Genomic DNA, 18,601 nt, shown 5'->3' with positions numbered 1-18,601 from the left:
CAATCAATATGCATTAGTTGGATTTCAACAGCAGAAAGAAAAAACAGGGGGGGGGGGGGGGAGCTGGGGACCGGGGGGGGGGGGGGGGGGGGGGGGGGAACATGCCAAGAAGGCTGATTGAGAGTATTTATAGGAGTAGTCCGACTGTGTCATCAAAAGAGAGGCTATCATTCATCAATAATATCTCAGAGGAGTGAGAGTCGAGGCAGGGAGGAAAGGAGGGGGGGGGGGAGGGGGAGGGGGAAGGGGAAGGGGGGCGCAGCTGCTACAGTTAGTCAATGTCCATCTCGGGCAGTTTTCCTTCTGCAGACTCCGGGGCGGCGGCCGCGGTCTTCTCTGGGCTGCCTGGCTGCTGGGCGTCTGTGCCTTCCTGTCCGTTCACTGGCCCGTTCTGCTCCGCCTTGTCCTCCTTGGGCGGCTCCACTTTGGGCTTGGGTTTGGAGACGATGGGGTTGCAGGCAGAGTACAGCTCCTGGGGGGGGGGGGGGGGGATAGATGGGAAGACAATAGCGATGGTTAGACAGGAACATCTGGGGCAGGATTAAAAGGTCCGGTAAGAAGATCAGAGATTTCTAACAGTGTGAAACGGCCATGATGCAAATCGGTAGCAGATCAAGGAATTAAAACCACATGACAAAGAAAGTTCAGTGGAGGGTGCTGTTTTGGTCCAAACAATCGCTTTCGAAATTCTGGTGTCATTTTACGTTTTGTTTCTTTCCAAGGACGTGCACACAATTAGCATTACCGTAGCACATGTCCGTTTCCAAATTTCCAACGCAGCCAGAGAGGACAGCAAAACTATACGCTTCACCTTTAACTCGTATCACCACTGGTGAAACATGCCCATTCAAAGCTCCAGCAAACAGTTCACCTCTCGCTTCGTCACCTCTTAACAGGCAGACGTTACGTTAAAGGGTTGAAGCGCATTTACCTTCGTTTTCGACTGGATCTCCCGGACTTTGACGACGGGCTCCAGGGCGAGGTTCTGTTTGCTCTGCTGGTTCATCTTGCTGTTCATCCAGATCATGGCGTCGTTCACCTGCTTGTCCACCTTGTTGACATCTGCCTCGTCCAGATGTTCATACAGTTCATCCTACAAGACAACACGTGACAAGGTGTGTGTTTAATGTGTATGTTGTTGTACTGGGGCAGAATTTGGTCATTTCAAGTCATTCATACATTCAAGGAACTTTTCGATGTTGGGAGATTATCATTTGTGGTGTGTGTGTTAAATTCAGGGGAGACAGAAATCGGAGGACGGGCTCATTGTAATGCATGGAACAGAATGAGGAACGGTATCAAACACATTGCATACATTACAATGAGCCCATCCTCCGATTTCTACCTCCACCAGCCTCCACCGGTCTAATTGGCGTATGTAAACGGATGAGGCAACTCTTGTATTTTAAATTAAGGTGACTTGGGTTTGATAAATCTATTCACACCACAACTGAGTGTGCATGACTATATTTCAGTAAGGCTACCTTTGTTTTGTAAGCCTCCACGATCTTCATGTACTGTTGGATCTGCTTTCCGAGCTCGTCGAATGCTCTTGGTCTCTCCTCAGCCTCGAGGTAGCGGTCCTGGATGGGCTGGCCGTGTTTCTGTTGAGAGGAAACAAGTTAGCTCAGTCTGAGACCATTTACCCATCCGTTTCCTTCAGCCATCTGGACCAGGAAGAGGGACACTAATTCAGCTGAGATGTTACCTTGAGGTCAGCCAGCTTGTCGATGTAGACTTGTTTCTGTTGGTCCTCACCGTCTTCATACAGCCAGTTTTCGGTGTCCTCAAGTTTTAATGAGAATGTGTCCCGGTCCTGTAATGTCGAGGGAGGGGGGGGGGGGGGGGGGGGGGTAATGTGTTTACAAGTTATACCCCGATGACCCCACCAGTGCCCCCCTCAAGTCACTCACACATGCACTGTCATCTTAACATATATGCACACACATAATCATCCATCTGCTATTTATATTGCTTACTGGTTATACTGTTCATATTGTTTATACTGTCCATACTGTATATTCTTTAGTACTTCTATTTTATTTTATTCTATTTTAAAACGTATTGTTGCACTACTCTGTGGCACTGTCACTTTTGCATTTCACTGTATACTTGTATGCACGTGACAAATAAAGAATCTTGAATCTATACAACTGTGACAGACACATCTGACCTTGTGCCATCTTGAGGCACATGTTGATGCTGTGCATGTCTTTCTGCATGAGGGTGGGTGGGTGCACACACACACACACACACACACACACACACACACCTCTGAGTTTCTGAGGGGTGCTCAGTCCATGGAATATGAAGTATACATCAAGAAAACTAGTTCTGGAAGGCGACTTGACCCCTTCAAAAGATGTTTAATTTGCTGGCGCGTTCCGGAGCGAGCCCCTTCAGCTTGCTTGCTCCGGAAGCGGTCCATCCAGAACCTCTTTTATGATAGATGGATGGACGGATATATATATATATATATTTAGCATATTATGTATATACTCACAGCCTCACTGACAAACTTCTCCAAGGTTCCGTGCAGTTTGTCCCTCATCTCGTAGACGTACTCCTCCACATAGTTCTTGGCATCGTTGCGCTCCTTCTCCAGCTTATCTTGCATGATCATCTTACCCTGAGGGGAGACAGGAACACGCAAATAGACATTAGCTGCATCCACAGCAACCCATTCTTAGAACGGTAGAAGAACGTCAACAACAGCAAGATCAGCATCGTTCAGAATATGCTGCTTCTAGAGCATTCTAGAACATCAGCTGAAACCACGTATTTCCATCAAGCGCATTGTATTGCACTGGTGTGTGAAATGTCTGTCCCTGTTTGACTCTGAGTAATCGGAAAATTGCTGTTTCCCCAATGGAGCAGGGATAAGAATAACTCTCTAATGTCTCTGTAATGCAACCCCAACGAGGCGACACTCGAACACACGCAATTGTGATGGGAGCTAATTGTCTTCCAACATTACCTCGCTCTCCACAAACAGATTGAGCATGTCGTTGGCTAGCTGCCAGTGCAGGCTGTTCTCGATTGGCAGCTCCACGGTCTTCGTTTTCACCTTGGGTTTCTTTGCCGATGGAGGCTGATCGTTCTTCTTCTCTGGCTTCCCATCTTCTGTTGTTGTCTGTGGTGAAAACAAAAACCTCTTTGGATCAGAATATCTATTCAGTTCTAAATCCATATCTGTTAGGTTATAATATCTATTCAGTTCTATATCCATCTCTATTAGATGATATCTATTCAGTTCTATATCCATCTCTGTTAGGTCAGAATATCTATTCAGTTCTATATCCATCTCTATTAGATTATAATATTTTGTTTTATTGTTATAAAATGTGTGTTTTGTTGTTATAATACACCCTTTTTGTCGTTGTTATAAAGTGTGTGGTGACAATCCTGTAAAATGCACTTTAAAATACAACTTTCTTTATTTTTTTGTATTATATATCCACCTGGTCTGTATCTCTGAAACAAGCCTGGGCCGAATCAACACGTCAATAGAATGTCAGGTCAGAATGTTGACACGGCCCGTGGTATCCACCCGTGTCGCCAACAGGATGGCGTGGTCAACTTACCTCCATCTCCTCCGTCTCAGCCTTCTTCTCTCCGTTGTCTTTAACGCCGTCGCCCTGGGCTTTCTGGTCATCCTGGTCCGTCTGCATCTTACTCTGCAGGGAGCAGAAGAGACCCAGAGAAGAAGAGACCCATTCAGTTCAGCCACCGTCCTTGTTCACTGAGAGCACCGCACAGTGAGATCTGGTGCAGCACAGATGGTGGTGGTCGCACATGAGAGAAAACCACCACTGACTGGCAAATGAAACAACAGGCTAAAATAAAACACGTTCTATAACATTGCGACATGTTTCCCTGAAGTAGTTTGAGCTTGTCAAGACATGGTGGTTGAAACCCTTGCCTGTTCACTGTGCTGCGTATCGTGGGGGTGATTAATTGTCCAGTAATGTAGGTGTGGGTGGATTCCATTGTAGTCTGTTTGATGGTGCCAAATCCACCGCTAAGCCCTCCGCCTACTCCCTGTCCCTCCGCTAAGCATGTTCACACCAGTCCCCCCGCCATGTGTGGGGTTTGTCCCAACACTAAACGCCGCGTCCCACTTCTCCACCCTTTTCCTGAAGTATGCACTTGTGCACTTGTATGCATTTATGTGGATTTAAGTCAATGTGGGGGAGGGCACAAGTGCATCATTCAGGTGGAAGGGTGGAGAAGTGGGACGCAGCGCTGGTGAGTGAGTAATCCCCCTCTCATCCAGCTCCATCGCCAGGGAGCCGCCCCCCCCCTCTGCTCTAATATCACTAACACTTTAAACCAGGGGTCCAGGGATCCATTTGGGACCAGCTGTCGGGGTAACTGTCCCGGAGTTGACTGAGTACACAATACCAGTTACCTGGCGCTATGCTTTCATGTTTTTTGTATATTGTGTGTATTGTAGGTCCTGTGAGTCATAGTTTTCTCCTCCTCCTCCTCCTCCTCGAGCACCAACCTCGTCTTCCTTGGCGGCTGGGTCCGTCTCCATAGGCTCCTCCCCCTCGGCGGGTTTCAGGATCTCCACCAGAGAGGCGCCGGACACGCTGAAGACGCCGTGGACGTTCACCCTGACCTTCACCTTGACCTTTGAACTCTCCCCAGAGGCCTGAGGGACCACCCTCTGGATCATGAACTGGCCTGCGGAGAGGAAGAGCAGAGCAGACAGCATTAACACACACACACACACACACACACACACACACACACACACACACACACACACAGAGTCACAAGGCCTGGCTGCACAGAGACAGCCATATACGGGGTAAATAATTCACCCAATACAGGAAAAAGCTCATTGCTTATTCAAGGATCTACACCCGTGATCTTCGCTCCCGGTCCCGGCGAGCTGCTGTACTGCAGGCTTTTGTCCCGGCTCAGCACCAACACACCTGATTCAGCTCGTCAACGTTTCGAAGATCGTTGTTTAGTTCAAATCACGTGTGGTAGCACTAGGCTGGGACAAAAACCTGGACCCACTGCGGTTCTCCAGGACCAGGGTTGAGTATCTCTGGTTTACGCAGTTTAAAAGGCTCATTTATGCCGTGTTGATCGACACTGCCAATCGTCATAAAAGTGTCGACTCAACGTAATTTGAGTATCGCCGAACTTCCTGATGTCGCTGACGGCGCCATGGATCACCGATGACGAGGCCAGCGACACATATTAAAAAGCATAAAACACCGCGCGGAGACTGCTTCATCCTGTGGTACTGTACCTATTGTGGGGTCTGGGTAGGGCAGCTCCTTCAGACAGCTGTAGTAGGCCTCCAGAGAGAAGGCCTCCCTCCGGTAGAAGGTCAACACTTTGGAGAAGGGTGCGGCATGATTCTTTGGGAACACCTCACAATCACTAGCGGAGACAGAGAAGGTATCAGGTCAGTTACTGCTGATCGGGCTCAGAGCCATCAGTGGCAAATGTTATAGGTAGACTAGGAAAAACTCCAGGCCCTAGTTATAGATTAAACCTAGTGTCGGGAGTTTGTGTTTCTCCTGGAGTGGTCACATGGTGGGTGTGTGTGTGTGTGTTCTCCTGGCCTGGTCACATGGTAAGGAGATCCTACCTTAAGCCTTCCTCTGCTGCGGAGTTCCATTTCAAGGAGATGGGATAGGGAACGACATCTGTGATGGAGAATTCTCTGACTTTGAAGGCAGGTGACAGGATTGCACACTGTGGTCAACAAGGAGGTCAATTACTTCACAACGTGATTCATAGGCTTACATCAACATCTTAACTCACTCACTGCCAAAGAATTCCGGAACACTCACCACCTGGAGTGCCAAGTGTTTTATGTGGTATTTACCTAGCAACAATGCTTTGATTGGCTACAAAATGAAGCATCATGATCACTATTCACCCTCAGCACTAAATGAGTTAAGACAGCATACTTAACACAGCTTAAGACAGCTTAACACAGCAGTTAATGGCATGCCACCAGTGAGGTGATTGCTACAACATCAGGTTGTCAACAGCTATCCACGCGTTCCAGCGGAGTGTCTAAAAAAAAAAAACAGAATGGCCATTTCCTGAGGCCAGGTCATCAGGGACAATGTGACAGGCTAGCGTACCTGCAGGGCACATCCTCTTGCGACAGCCTCGTCTGCGTTTAGGGTCGTGCTCAGCTCTTTTCCGAAGAATTTGCTGACTCGCTCTTTGATAGCCGGGATCCGGGAGGCGCCGCCCACGATTTCCACAGCGTAGATGTCTTCCTTCTTCAGCTCTAGGGAGGGAAGGGCAGGAGCAACACGTCAGCTGTCAGAGAAGGTGCCTGGGCTAGACCTTGTACATTAACAGGCTGTGTGGAGGGCACGCACACACACAGACACACACACACACACGCGCACACACGCGCACTCACACAGGCGCGCACTCACACAGGCACTCACACAGGCACACACATGCACAGGCGCGCACAGAAACAGACAGACAAGCACACACACTGGCACACACACTGGCACACACACTGGCACACACACTGGCACACACACATGACTGGGGGATTCTCCTGCTACTATTAGTAGACTGCTGCAGCTACTTACTGGCTTGTTCCATGACGCTGCGTAGAGGAGCCTCCACTTTGGCCAGAAGCCCTGCAGACATCTCCTCAAACTGGCCTCTGGAACAACACGGTCATAGAGATATTAATAAACACCGTGACACACGCAGCTGCTTGCATCACGGTCCACATGCGCGGAATGAAAACACTTCCTGACACATGGCTCGTCCATCCACGACAGACCAGCCCCGTCTACTATAGACGATGGATGTCATTTCATAGGATGCAATACAGACACAGGTGAGGATCTGGTTGATGTGCTCCACCACTAACCTGTTGAACTTCCCGCTCACGTCAATGTCGTTCATGAAGCATTCGATGTTCAGGGGCAGATCGGAGGAGTTGGCGCTCATCAGCTTCTTGAGCTTCTCACACTCCGCGTAGAGACGGACGAGGGACTTGGGCTTGGTCTTCACGTCTATCTTGTACTTCTTCCCAAATTCCTCGCAGAAGTGGTTCACCAGGATGTCGTCAAAGTCCTTGCCGCCCAGATCTGCGTCGAACGCAGAGGCCAGGATCTGAAAGACGAAACGAACACGAGGAATGCTTGTCTTGTACTTTTTAAATCGCGAGATGCTTCGCATATCTTCAGGTGCTTACCTTGAGCTTTCCTTTGTTGAAGGCACAGACAGACACCTGGTAGCCAGAGTGTCCCACGTCTACAAACACCACAATTCTGGGCTTCTCCTCAGGCGCAGGGAGGTCCTGCTTATAGATGCCGTATGCCAGTGTAACTATGGCAATAAAAAAAAAAGCAAGATGAGTTTGAACCAAGGATTTAGTCACCCTAACACATATCTCATAGCCAGGCATTTACAAGCTAAAACTTGTATTACCTAATTATGACATATCACTTGCGCTTCAGTTTCTTTGAAATTCACACAAACACCAACATGTGCTACCAATTGTGTTGAATTCTTTGAGGTAAGTACTAGAAGGTATTCTTTATTTGTTACCACACAGACATCACAGAGCAATTCCCTTATCGGTGTACAGTACCAGTCAAAATTTTGGACACACCATCTCATTCAATGGTTTTTCTTGATTTTTTTTTATTATTTTCTACATTGTAGATTAATATTGAAGACATCAAAACTATGAAGGAACACATATGGAATTATGTAGTAAACAAAAAAAAGTGTTAAACAAACCAGAATATGTTTTATATTTCAGATTCTTCAAAGCAGCCACCTTTTGCTTTGATGACAGCTTTGCACACTCTTGGCAAGGTGTGTCCAAACTTTTGACTGGTACTGTATGTGCTGCCAGATGTTCGACAGTTTCTATTTCCACTGTGTGCTGCAGTGTTGCTATTACCTGCAGTGGTCTCATTCATCAGACATAGGCAGTTCACACAAACACCACCATGTACTACCAACTGTGTTGAATTCTTTGAGGTAAGTACTAGAAAGTTATTAATTATTTGTTGCCACATAGACATCACAGAGCAATTCCCTTATGGGTATATGTGTTCTGTGTGCTGCAGTGTTGCTATTACCTGCAGTGGTCTCATTCATCAGGCGTAGGCAGTTGAGCCCTGCGATCTGAGCTGCGTCGATGACAGATCTCCTCTCTGCATCCGTGTAGAAGCTGGGGACCTGGAGGAACATGACGACGCATCTTTGGTTACATTCACATTTACATTACATTACATTAACATTCATGGCATTTAGCAGACGCCTTTATCCACAGCGACTTACAACAAATACATTGTGAATCAAGTGAATCATCTATCAACCTGTCAGTCCCCATAAGATAAAGTAATCAATGCTTAGACCAGGGGCCGTAGGTCGTTGTGACCCCTTGAATAACTTGAATCATCCGATCATCATACAATGACAACCAATGCAGAATTTACGCAGTTGTCGTGCGCAGATCTCGAGTTAGGATTCCATTCCCTTAATCCTTCCATGGGACAGAGCCATCACTAAATCTGCGTATAGGATGTAATAACAATACATGACCTTTTAGGCAAAGTTGACTTAGGCCACACCCATTTACGATTTACGGACGACAACTACACAAGTGGAGGGTGGTTGAGATAGAAATCAGAGGACGGGCTCGTTGTAATGAATGGAATGGGGTTAGGAATGGTGTCATATTTGCTACCGTTCCTCATTCCATTCATTACAATGAGCCCAGTCCTCTGATTTCTACCTCCACCACCCTCCCCTGGCCTATATACAGGGACAGTGGTCCTCTGTGGCTCAGTTGGTAGAGCATGGCGCTAACAACGCTTAGGTAGGGGGTTCGATTCCTGCTGGGACCATATATACTGAAAAATGTCTGCACTCACTGCAATGTAAGTCGCTTTGGATAAAAGCGTCAGCTAAATGGCCTATATTATTATTAAACGGATAGGTATTCCAGTATTCCAACAGTGTCTCTGTGTTACTCCCCTTCCCCCTGTACTGCAAAATGCCATAAATGTAATGTAAATGTCTTGATAGCCTAGCCGTAAAACTGCTTACAGAGATGACACAATCAGCCACAGGTTTCTTCAGAGCACTCTCAGCAGTCTCCTTCAGCTTGGTCAGCAACATGGCGGTGACTTGTTCAATGCTGAACACCTTCTCTTCCTCCATGTACATGACCTACAGTCACAGGAATAGACATGTTCAGGAATAATGTGATCTGTGTGATTTCTAGAAATTCAAGAAGTGGTACATCAGCAGTAAGAGGCTGTTTCCTGACCTGGACACAGGCCCAGATCACAGCCAAACCCTAGGCAATATCATACATTCAATGGAGACTCTCCACTAAAAATTATATTTAGTCTAGAACAGGGGAGGCTGGTGGAGGTAAAATCAGAGGAGGGGCTCATTGTAATTCACGGAATGGAATCAAACACGCGTGTTGTTATTTATTCCATTCATTACAATGAGCCTGTCCTCCGACTTCTCCCTCCACCAGCATACACTGATCAAAAACTACACCAAATCTAGGTTCAGGAAACCAGCCTTTAAACATTTACCTTGATGCCAGTGGTCCCAGAGGGCATTTGGGCCAGGTCGTAAACCAGGTTCGGTTTTGCAGCCTGGATGTACGGATCTGAGAAAGTCCTGCCATGGAATCGTTTGAAGCCTTGAACGGTGTTCTTACAGTTTGATACCACCTATTCCGCGAAGAAAGAGGGAAACCGAACACATTGTCAATTCCATGTTGCTTTATTTCCCACACACCTCATGTATTACAGGTTTAAGAAGGGAACGAAGGCAAAGGTAAAACATAAGCTACATGGGCATACCTGACTTTTGGCTGCCGCTCCTATTGAGCGATTCCGTGGTCCAAACGACACACATGCTCTGAAAAAAAAAAAGCGTATATCATGTTACCAACTCATTTAGGTGTTCAGATTCCAAAGCACATGTATGACGGTGGAGTGTGAATCTGCCTACACACACATTACACACCCAGAGATGAAAAAGTCATCTTTTGTGCACACACACACACACCCGCACACACACACCCGCACGACTGTGATCCCAAACCAGACCACACATTTGAATCTCAGTGCTTGGCATCAAGCTAGTACACAAGCATACATTATCTTGTCTGAAACTTCTGAAATAGTTTCCTTTTGATCTTGCGTGCCTACAAACCACATGCATCCTACTTTCCAAATGGCTTTGGTCCAAGTCCAACCTCTCCTGTCATTCTGATGTCTTAACACATATCACACCAGAACAGCTCTCACTACACAATCTGTCAACGCTGGTGCAGTTGGTGACGGCAACGAGGGGCCAATACTACAGTTACAAGTCGAGGCCACACATGGTAAAGCCGCTGATCAACTGTCCACAAGGACCATCGTGTAATTTTATTTCACATGACTGCAATATTCTGCAACAAATTGGAAATGTGTCCATTTCTCAAGCATCTTCTTGTGAAATATAAAAAGCCTTGGGGGACAATCTCAGTTGTGGAGCCACTAAACCTGTTTATTCATCCAAAACTGAGCTGAGATGTATAAAACGTACGTGTGCCTCCGGAGGAGAGTGACAGCCACGCATAAACCATGAAATCAACTGGACACATTTCTCAAAGGTCATGCTTGATGAAGCTGGCATCATTTACTGCCTGGCCTGACAGTACGTTTGACCGTACACCGAAAAGCTCCTGCGGGAGGCACCCATAAAGTAATGGAAACGATCAACATATGTGTAACAGGAAAGTTTATTTTAGACGAGAAAAACTCGAGAAATCCACCAGAGACGGGGTGTGTTGGATGGTTGACTTTGAGCCATCGTTTCGGTTACGCACTGCAAAATTGCTAGAATATTCCGACCGGCGACTGACTGATGTCGTCATAGGCGATAGCATTGCGTACAGTAAACGGCTAGCTATGATATAGCAGACTGACATAAGTAGCCGCTAGGACGAGATAGACAGACCCTTAGGATTCGGAATGTAACTGTCAAACTCAGATGTTAACTTTGTGTGCCTTATAAATAACCCGAACTATCACCCTGAATGTGGCTGAGCAAAAATGAATGAATAAAATGCAAGTAAGCCGAGCTAGCTGGCTAACACCTCTCTGCTGGCTGCATTCACGTGCATTTCTCCTTCCGTGCTAGCGCTGGTTGTCAAGGCCGCAGAGACACCGGACCTTCTCCCGGACCAAATACACGCGTTTCCCACTGGATCGATGACCTTAGCCCAGTTCCCTAAATACATACTTCGTAATGTTTCACTTACGGTGTAATTCGGTCGCTGTACTCGTTAGCTACGGTCTCGATTCCTCCGGCTCGTGCTACAGCAACATAGCAGCTTTGAAAGCCCAGATCAAATCCCACCACTGACATCTTTCACGACGTCTAGACTCCGGCTACTAATGGGAAATATTGACGTAGACGACTTAAAAAAAAAAAAAAGAAAAGAAAGAAAGAAAGAACCAGAAACGGGTCGTTGATTCTGTACAGAGAGGTGTAGGAAAAAGTCCACAGATACGGTTAAACCCTACGAGTCATTTCGATTGATAATCCAGAGAAATGTACGGACCGCTCCTGTAGGGGTGCACACCGGTTACTGCTCAGACGGAGGCAAGGTGGGTTTGCGAGTTTACGCTGGATATGGAAACAGTATCGCGAGAGTCCCATTTCTAGATGCCTCTGGACCTTTCTACGAGAGCAGAGGAAGTCCTCCAACTGGGAGGGGGGCAGCATCATAGAGAGGAGTGTACTTCTCTGGGTTTCATGTAGACATCATGAGAGAGATTCAAATGGTAAAGCTACATTTACACTCACCGGCCACTTTATTAGGTACACCTTGCTAGTACCGGGTTGGACCCCCTTTTGCCTTCAGAACTGCCTTAATTCTTTGTGACATAGATTCAACAAGGTGCTGGAAACATTCCTCAGAGATTTTGGTCCATATTGACATGATAGCATCACGCAGTTGCTGCAGATTTGTCGGCTGCACATCCATGATGCGAATCTCCCGTTACACCACACCCCAAAGGTGCTCTATTGGATTGAGATCTGGTGACTGTGGAGGCCATTGGAGTACAGTGAACTCATTGTCATGTTCATAAAACCAGTTTGAGACGACTTTTGCTTTGTGACATGGTGCATTATCATGCTGGAAGTAGCCATCAGAAGATGGGTAAATTGTGGCTATGAAGGGATGCACATGGTCAGCACCAATACTCAAATAGGCTGTGGCATTCAAGTGATGATTGATTGGTATTAACGGGCTCAAAGTGTGCCAAGAAAACATTCCCCACACCATTACACCACCTCCACCATGAGCAGGTGTACAGGTGTTCCTAATAAAGTGGTATAATAGGGTGTACATTTACGTTTATGGCATTCAGCAGACGCCTTTGTCCAAAGCGACTTACAACAAATACATTTGTTTCAGTAAGTGAATCATCTATCCATCAGTCATCATAAGATAAAGTAATCAATGCTCAGACCAGGGGCCATAGGCAGTCACAATGCTAGAAGAAGGATTATTATTATTATTATTTGTATTATTAACAGGTGAAAAACATGTACAGGGGGTAGTGGGGGTGAAGAGGTCTTTAGATTAATTTACATTGATTCATTGTTACATGGTTAAAGGTGCAATCTGTCATTCAAAACAACAACAAAGCAGGCTTCCTGACACCTTTTTTTTTGGGTAAACAGCTGAGGGATGGTAGCTAGACCAATGTCACACAGCGAGGAGTGCACACAGTGGTCTAGGAACCCACCTTTCCTCACTCTAATGAACTCCCAGGATAACTGTCTATATTCGTGCCGGCTTCTGTGCGGCGAGCGCATTGATTGCGTTTGGGGCGAAGCATCTCTTTCCCTGTTCCTTTCGTTGAGTGAAAAGTGATGGGGCGGTTATTAAAACAAACACACCTCATGGTTCGTTCAATTAAAAAGCAAACAAGATAAACAATTCATTAACGACTCACCGTGCCAACAACATCACAGGCCCTCCCTAGACGCTGAAGTCACGTATGGAGTACTACAGACTTCGAGTTGCGCTTTAGACAGTTTAACTAAGCTTGTGAAGCATGTATAAGATATATTCTTTAAGAATCAATGGCTATATATCATTAATTAAGAAGTAGCAAAAATTGGATGTACTAATTACAGATTTCCCCTTTAGTGTGTTTCAATCTCCCTCCATGTAATTTTCACACCTTGTTTCTTTCAGGAGTTTCACACCACTGAAAATAAAGTGTTGTTATCACCTGCTAAGTTAAAAAAAAAAAAAAAAAAAGAATTTTTACAAAGTTTGATTTTGATAAGGAACTTATACCCGCGATGTTCTATATTGAGACCTTTTAAAAAAAAAAAATTTAAACAACCTTTGAAAGAGGCTTTGCTACCAAAGCCGCTTACAATAAAACGTCTCTGCATTGTCAAGCCTCATCGCGAGTGCAGCCTGTATGTATAACGTCTGACACCTCATATATTATGTCAAAACAATATCCCACAAATTCATACTTTGGCGAGTGTTTTACATTTCTATCAACAATTGAATGTAACCATTTCTATCTGACAGATTTGCAGGTTTGACGTTGTTTGTCATCCCGTGCAGTAGAGGTCAGGAGACATGAGGAGCTGTCTTGGGCCGTCCACTAGTGTCAACCACCATCACCGAAGAAGAAGAAGGAGTAAATCGCATCGGCATCATGGCGACTCCCATGCACAGAATTATTGCCCGTAGGCAAGCGTAAGTTATGTTATCTCAAATTGTTTGCCGGTCTTTGGTCTACTTGATTTATTTGTTATACTTTATAATGGCAGGAGAGTTTATTGAAGCAGGTTTTTATTTGTGAGCTGAGCGCATCACTGTTGTGGTAAGGATAACGTTAGCTACCTAGCCACCGAGCCAAATAACTGCGAAATCGGGTCGGACTGATCATGGAGCTACCAGTTCCATTATTCAATACAACGTAGTTTGTATTAGCTGTTGTCGCTAACCTGTAACTCCTATTAGATAAGACAGAACATCCATGTAACGTTAGTAGGCGAAACCAAAGCCAGCTAAACGCTACACATTTCGTTATCATTGGTCCACAAGTCTCGTTCCATTCCATTCCAACAATTAAACTGATCCGATGTTTCCAGCTACTTTATTTATCTAGTACACACACAGCCATATTAAGCGACCTATAGCCAGTAGAATAGCCCATGTATCCGATATTAGTTGGTATATAACCCCACATTTATAGTGATTGTCTGTTCACTTTGCCAATATTTGCCGATATGGATAACGGCTAGCAAATTGAGCAATCTGGGACTAGTTCATCCATTTTTGGAGTTTTAAATTAATTATATATAGCTAGAATACAATATCTATATATAGCAAACAATAGTAATGTTGATTCTTGAAGAATATCACTTTATAAATGCCTCATGATCAGTTCAACTGTCTCATCCCATCAGAACCCCAAATATAAGCTTGTGATCACTCCGTCTATCCATAGCTCTGTCTGTACATTTGAGAGTGGTTGCATTTCCGCGGCCCATCCCATCCCATCCCATCCCATCCCGCGGCCCCAGCTCAACCACTTTATTGTTGTTTGAATCCCAGACTGCCTCTTTAGAGTGCTGATGATGTCAATAACTCTTTCTACACAGGGAGGCCAATAAGCAGAATGTGCGATGCCAGAAGTGTTTGGAGTTCGGACACTGGACATACGAGTGCACTGGAAAGCGGAAATACCTTCACAGACCGTCAAGGACAACTGAAATGAAGAAGAAACTTAAAGAAAATGAGAATAAACAAGCCAGCACCGCTGGGTAAGTAGCCTCGTCCACTACATAACAAATAGCAACCACCTTCGTTCCAGGACAGTCATTTTTGCGCCAGAGAGCTTTCCACACAACTACTATCATACTTGACAGTTGAGGAATTATTGTTTTCCATCAGGAACAATATGCCATTTAGCTGACGCTTTTATCCAAAGCGACTTACATTGCAGTGAGTGCATACATTTCAGTATATATGGTCCCAGCGGGAATCAAACCCACAACCTTAGCGTTGTTTGCGCCATGCTCTACCAACTGAGCCACAGAGGACCACAGAGGTGATGGAACAATGAGGTGATGAATCCTAGATTGGGGATGTAGCCAGGGCAGCAGGGTAACGACCACTACTCTTGCAATACGTACGTAATTTGTGACCACGGAGTCAGCCTCCTCTGCTGGGCAGTGTTCCCTATCACAGTTCTGGGGCATTTGGTCATTGATGTCTCCTTACATCAGAGCAGTGGAGGCTGGTGGAGGTAAACATCGGTTTGGTATCATTCCTCATTCCATTCCATGCATTGTAATTAGCCCGTCCTCCGATTTCTACCTCCACCAGCCTCCGCTGCATCAGAGGGAAGAGTTCCCCTTACTGGCCCTCTAACTCCACTTCCAACAGCATGTGGTCTACAATCCCTAGTTCCCTCTATAATCAAAGTTAGTTATATGTTATCAGACACTAAAGGTTGTCTGTCTTTGAGGTCCTATCTACTGATGAAACTTTCTGGTGTAAGTGTCTTAAATAGGCAGAATATGTTTACCACATCTTTAAGAAGAGATTGGGATTTACTTAACAAAACAGATGCAAATGGTGAGAAATTAGTTTGAGAGAAAATATCAGTTGTCAAACAGTGCCATCTAGAGGTAGAATTTGAGACTACCTATTTGTATAGAACATTGAGGGAGCCATTTTCCCCCTGACTTGAAAAATAACTAATTTTCCATCGTTTGTGATATTCATATGTATGTTTAGTGTCTTTTCACTTTTATTTTGTCCATCCCTGTTAGTTGTGAAAACAAGATTCAAATCTCAGGATGTGGAATGTGGTTGCTAATCATTTTTTAATTATCATCCATTTTACAGACCAGGAAGAGAAGGCCCCAGTGAGAAAAAACCCAAGAAGAAGAGGTAATGGTCACACCTTTGCTTTTGAACCCCCCCTCCCCTCCCCTCCACACCCCTCCCCTCCCCACACCGCCTACAGAGGCAGATGTCAAAAGTTGCAACCAATCATGGTGTCAGACTGTAATGGATAAAGTAAATAGCCCACATCGTTCACCATTTGTAAAAGTGCCATGGCTCGCTATCTTATAGTTTAAAACATCACACTGCACCTCTGTGGTCCTCAGTGGCTCAGTTGGTAGAGCAGGGCGTTAACAACGCTAAGGTTGTGGGTTTGATTCCCGCTGGGACCACGTATACTGAGAAATGTATGCACTCACTGCAATGTGATTCGCTTTGGATAAAAGCGTAATCTAAATGGCATATATATAAATATACTATATATACACACTACCCCCCCTATACTAACCCTAACCCCAACCCGAGAGACCCCTTCACCCCCGCTACCCCCCCCGTACAAGTTCTCTCCTGCTAATACAATAAATAAATAGCCTACTGGCATTACCACTGCCAATGGCCCCTGGTGTGAGCATTGATTACTTTGTCTTATGATGACTGATGGATAGATGATTCACTTACTTAAACAAATGTATTGTTGTCAGTCGCTTTGGATAAAGGCGTCTGCTAAATGCCATAAATGTAAATGTAAAATATGCCACTGGCTCCATTATGTACTAATGGGTTGTTTTTTTTCTCCCCTATTGTTCCGCTTGGTTTCAGGTCCAAGGATGACAGCAGCAGCAGCAGTGATTCTGACAGCTCCTCCAGTGACTCCTCCTCTGACAGCAGCGACTCGTCAAGCTCGTCCTCGGACGACAGCGACAGCAGTAGTGACAGCGAGGACAGCTCCAGCTCCTCTTCCTCGAGCAGCTCCAGCTCAGACTCTGACTCGCCAGGGGGCAGTGGCTCAGACCAAGGCCCTCCGAAGAAGAAGAAGAAGAAGAAATAGAAGGCAGAGCCGCATTGAAATCCACCATGTTACGAATGTGAGCTTTCCTGTGACTCTCCATCCTTTCCCCTCAGGCGTACCCTTGTCCGTTCCCCTACACAGATTTAAAAGCAAAGGATTGGTGTAAGCGTGGGCTCTTAACCCAATCGTGTTGCTTTTGAATCTGTGTAGGGGAGTGCTGAAGTGAATTGGGACACAGGGTCTGTGGCTGTGTTGGGAGTGTCCATAAAGAATGTCCCTTTCCAGAAACAACCCCTTAACCCCTACTCTCTATGCACTTGTGTCGATCTGAATGGATTTTTGAGTGAGAGGCTAGACTGACCTTTTTAGCTATCAGAGCCCATTATACCTATCCAGTCCTTTCAGATCTACACAAGTGCCTAGGCTGGAGGAACTAGGTGTTCTTTCTGGACAGAGGTACATGAATGGTGTAAATTGTAATTAAGAAGCAGTTGGGGGTTTTGTTATTTGTATCGCCAATTAGTCAGAACCTATCTCTCTTGTCTGCATTTTCCACTTGATAGTATCTCTGCTTTTACGTACTGCTTTCATATCACAAGATGGGAGATGTTATACAGGACTGGATTTGCCGATTTGCTTTTTTACATATTTGCTGAGCATCAACATTTTTTACAATTGTTTATTTTTTAGTTGTTGTCCAAAATGGCTTTTTGAAATGTACAGCTAAACTGCTACACAAACATGACTTTGGTACTGAAAGTTATATACTTGCATAATTTAGACCTGCAGCTGATGGTTGATGCATTGCTTTATCCCCTTTATAGGATTAAAAAATGTTATTCATTTGATTATATTGTACACTTGTCATTGAATGTTCATAAAACTACTATTTGACATAATCTGCCTTTTCATTTAGACATTTGTGTGTAAAATGACATAAATTCCAATATTGTTATTGCTACAGGGGAGGTAATCCTTTTTAATTGTATTTTTTTAATTAAAGTGTCATGAATAGGTTCATTTGAGAATAAAGAGTTAGTCACTAATCCTAGTCTTTTCACCTGTTGGTGTTTTTTTCATATGGATGAATGAACAGCAAGGTATCATAAAACGATGTGTATATATTATATTAGTATATTTTAAGTATATTTGGAAATGTTACAGTTGTGTTTAATTTCTTTTCGTTCGTCGTAAAAGGCCAACGAGAATCTGATTGGGGTAATTGGAAAATATTCAAGACTGCAATGGAAAATACAATAGCGTGTGTGTGTGTGTGTGAGACAGAGAGAATTAGGGGCAGTTTCCAATACAATTACATGATATTTTATGGTCAGATGGAGCTTTACAGGGGTCAGAAATAATACCATTGTACGGTAATGAATTAAATCACATATGTCTCATTCGATTATGCAACACACAGAAAACCAAAACATGTGTTTTGTTCGCTCTCAGATGAACTCCTGACTGAGGTCCTGGCGCCGTGGTCAGGTGATCACGTTCGGGAGCCGCTCACCGTCGTCAGCCTGCCTGCCTGTCTGTCTGCCTGTCTGTCTGTCTGCCTGTCTGTCTGTCTGCTCCTGCATGCATCCACTCTGCCCACTAGCAACCTGGCTAGCCTAGCTTTGTTCAATAGGGGAAAAATGGAAAGAGAAGATTATGGAGATTGATATTCTGCTGGCTTTACTGTTATATTGGATCAAGGAGGATGT

At 45.1% G+C, this 18,601-nt stretch overlaps 2 protein-coding genes across 2 annotated transcripts; one reads left to right on the top strand and one right to left on the bottom strand.

The window, feature by feature from the left end:
• Positions 1–81: 81 nt before the first annotated feature.
• hspa4a (heat shock protein 4a) lies at positions 82–11,630 on the bottom strand. The gene is made up of 19 exons (XM_083665394.1): positions 11,306–11,630; positions 9,855–9,912; positions 9,582–9,722; positions 9,079–9,201; positions 8,106–8,205; positions 7,208–7,341; positions 6,881–7,125; positions 6,591–6,667; positions 6,120–6,271; positions 5,615–5,721; positions 5,270–5,403; positions 4,508–4,689; positions 3,585–3,677; positions 2,978–3,133; positions 2,504–2,629; positions 1,709–1,816; positions 1,485–1,604; positions 932–1,093; positions 82–472 (listed from the first exon to the last, which is right to left on the bottom strand). Exons 1-19 carry the CDS (start codon positions 11,410–11,412, stop codon positions 272–274), a joined length of 2,526 nt encoding a protein of 841 aa, XP_083521520.1. The 5' UTR covers positions 11,413–11,630; the 3' UTR covers positions 82–271.
• A 2,070-nt stretch (positions 11,631–13,700) lies between these two features.
• zcchc10 (zinc finger, CCHC domain containing 10) lies at positions 13,701–17,943 on the top strand. The gene is made up of 4 exons (XM_083697298.1): positions 13,701–13,780; positions 14,692–14,853; positions 15,944–15,988; positions 16,703–17,943. The coding sequence occupies exons 1-4, from the start codon at positions 13,740–13,742 to the stop codon at positions 16,929–16,931; spliced, it is 477 nt and encodes a 158-aa protein (XP_083553424.1). The 5' UTR covers positions 13,701–13,739; the 3' UTR covers positions 16,932–17,943.
• The last annotated feature ends 658 nt before the right edge of the window (positions 17,944–18,601 follow it).

The sequence above is a fragment of the Argentina silus genome (assembly GCF_951799395.1).
Source record: "Argentina silus genome assembly, chromosome: 2".
Taxonomy (NCBI): Eukaryota; Metazoa; Chordata; class Actinopteri; order Argentiniformes; family Argentinidae; genus Argentina; species Argentina silus.
This window is presented reverse-complemented; position numbering and strand designations above follow the sequence as displayed.